The sequence below is a fragment of the Nematolebias whitei genome, chromosome 1 (assembly GCF_014905685.2).
Source record: "Nematolebias whitei isolate Nwh7 chromosome 1, NemWhi1, whole genome shotgun sequence".
Taxonomy (NCBI): domain Eukaryota; kingdom Metazoa; phylum Chordata; class Actinopteri; order Cyprinodontiformes; family Rivulidae; genus Nematolebias; species Nematolebias whitei.
Genome location: NC_056498.1, coordinates 86,669,223 through 86,671,551, shown reverse-complemented (window position 1 = coordinate 86,671,551; position 2,329 = coordinate 86,669,223). Strand labels below are relative to the sequence as shown.

The 2,329-nt window shown below is 38.6% G+C and overlaps 1 protein-coding gene across 1 annotated transcript; it reads left to right on the top strand.

The window, feature by feature from the left end:
* Positions 1-270: 270 nt before the first annotated feature.
* On the top strand, positions 271-955 carry LOC119413913 (zinc finger protein OZF-like). Its single transcript, XM_037680984.1, has one exon. It carries the CDS (start codon positions 271-273, stop codon positions 889-891), a length of 621 nt encoding a protein of 206 aa, XP_037536912.1. The 3' UTR covers positions 892-955.
* Positions 956-2,329: the final 1,374 nt, after the last annotated feature.

Here is a 2,329-nt window from a genome sequence, read left to right as displayed (position 1 = left end):
CTGATGCATGACATTAATGTCTTGGTGATTAATTATGATGATGAGTGTGACAGCATCAAATCAGGACCAACCAGCACCCAGCTCCTCTCTCACAGCTCTGCATCATCACCTTCAAGAGGAGAATCAAGTTTGGACGCAGATGAAACAAAACCGTATGTTTTCAACTCTTGTGGAAAAAGGTTCTCCGACTTGACGTCAGTGAACTGTCATCAAAAAGAGAAGCCTTTTTCTTGTGAGATGTGTATGAAAAGTTTTGGTCAACGTCACAGCATGTTGCGCCACATGATAACACACACAGGTGAGAGGCCATATTCCTGTCAGACCTGTGGAGACAAATTTGGACTGAAAAGTCATTTGTTGCGTCACATGAGAACTCACACAGGTGAGAAACCGTTTACTTGTGAAATTTGCCATAAAAGTTTTACTCAGAGTAACAGTTTGACTTATCATATGAGAATCCATACTGATGAAAGACCACATTCTTGCAAAGAATGTGGAAAAAGTTTCAAACAAACAGGGGCTTTAAAGACTCATCTGAGGACCCACACCAACGAGAAGCCATATTCCTGCAATGTGTGTGGCAAAAGTTTAAGATCCAGCACTAGCCTGATGTGTCACATGAGAACGCACACAGGTGAAAAACCATACTCCTGCAAAATATGTGGAAGAGGCTTCACACAAACTGGAGCTTTGAATGTTCATTTGAGGACCCACACTAACGAGAAGCCGTATTCCTGCAATGTGTGTGGAAAATGTTTAAGAACCAAGACTAGCCTACAGTATCACATTAGAACTCATACAGGGGAAAAGCCCTATTCCTGTAAAATCTGTGCAAAAAGATTCAGTCAGAGTAGCCACTTGTTCTTGCACATGAAAAGCTCACACAGGTGAGTAGTCCTGAAAACTGATGGTGTTTTGTCTTTGAATGTGAGTTTATGTCATACCCTGAATGGATCGAGAGAAAAAAGAAAAACTTAAAGATTGTCAGAAATATTCCAACTCCTCCATTGTTTGTTTATTGTATATGATATTTCTACTTTTGACAGATTATTTCACAAAACAAAATTATGATTGCATTATATTTTACTTTTGCATTTTGATTTTTGTCATAATAATTCCAAGCACTGTTGCAAATGGGGGCTTAGGTCTCCAGAAATGAGAGGACCTAAAAAATAAATAAACTTGCATTATGGATTTATTTAGTTTTTTGTATTTAAATTTTTTCTGGGCGGAAAAGTGTAAAATCTAAAGGTACAGACCAAAATAACTTCGGCTCGATTGACTCATTGCAGTGTGAATGCTAACCGCACCATCTGAAAGTGTAAAGAAATGTTCTGAATATTGGTCCCCAACTGAACTGGTTCGGTTCAGTTCGGTTCCTTTTACACTTTTGACTGCCTCTGCATTTTTATTTATTTTTTTGTCATTTTAATCTGTTGGATTTCTGTGGCTGTTTTCCTCGCCTCACAACCTCTATTTAACTATGTTGCCCTCCACAATTGCAACATTTTTCCTGTACTTCTCTACATTCTTCTATCTTGTGATTTTCACCACACTTTGGACACCTCTACTTGCCTTTGTACACTGCTGTTATGTGTCCATATTGCTGGCATTTGTAACAGCAAAGTGGTGGAAGGATGTACAGGTGCTGGTCATAAAATTAGAATATCATGAGCAAGTTGATTTATTTCAGTAATTCCATTAAAAAAGTGAAACTTGTATATTATATTCATACACAGACTGATATATTTCAAATGCTTATTAATTTTAATGTTGATGATAATAAGTGACAACTAATGAAAACCCCAAATTCAGTATTTCAGAAAATTAGAATATTGTGAAAAGGTTCAATATTGAAGAGACCTGGTGCCACACTCTAATCGGCTAATTAACTCAAAACACTTGCAAAGGCCTTTAAACAATCTCTGTCTAGTAGACTACACAAGCATGGGGAAGACTGCTGACTTGACAGTTGTCCAAAAGATGACCATTGATGCCTTGCAAAAGGAGAGCAAGACACAAAAGGTCATTGCTAAAGAGGTTGGCTGTTCACAGCGCTCCGTGTCCAAGCACATTAATAAAGAGGCGAAGGGAATGAAAATATGTGGTAGAGAAAAAGGTGTACAAGCAATAGTGATAACAGCACCCTGGAGAGGATTGTGAAACAAAACCCATTCCAAAATGTGGGAGAGATTCACAAAGAGTGGACTGCAGCTGGAGTCAGTTCTTCAAGAACCACCACACACAGACATATGCAAGACATGGGTTTCAGCTGTCATATTCCTTGTGACAAGCCACTCTTGAACAAGAGACAACGTCAGAATCGTCT

Bases quoted from the DNA above. Each gene is read 5' to 3' on its own strand.
- LOC119413913 (XM_037680984.1), top strand. From the start codon at position 271: ATGTTGCGCCACATGATAACACACACAGGTGAGAGGCCATATTCCTGT.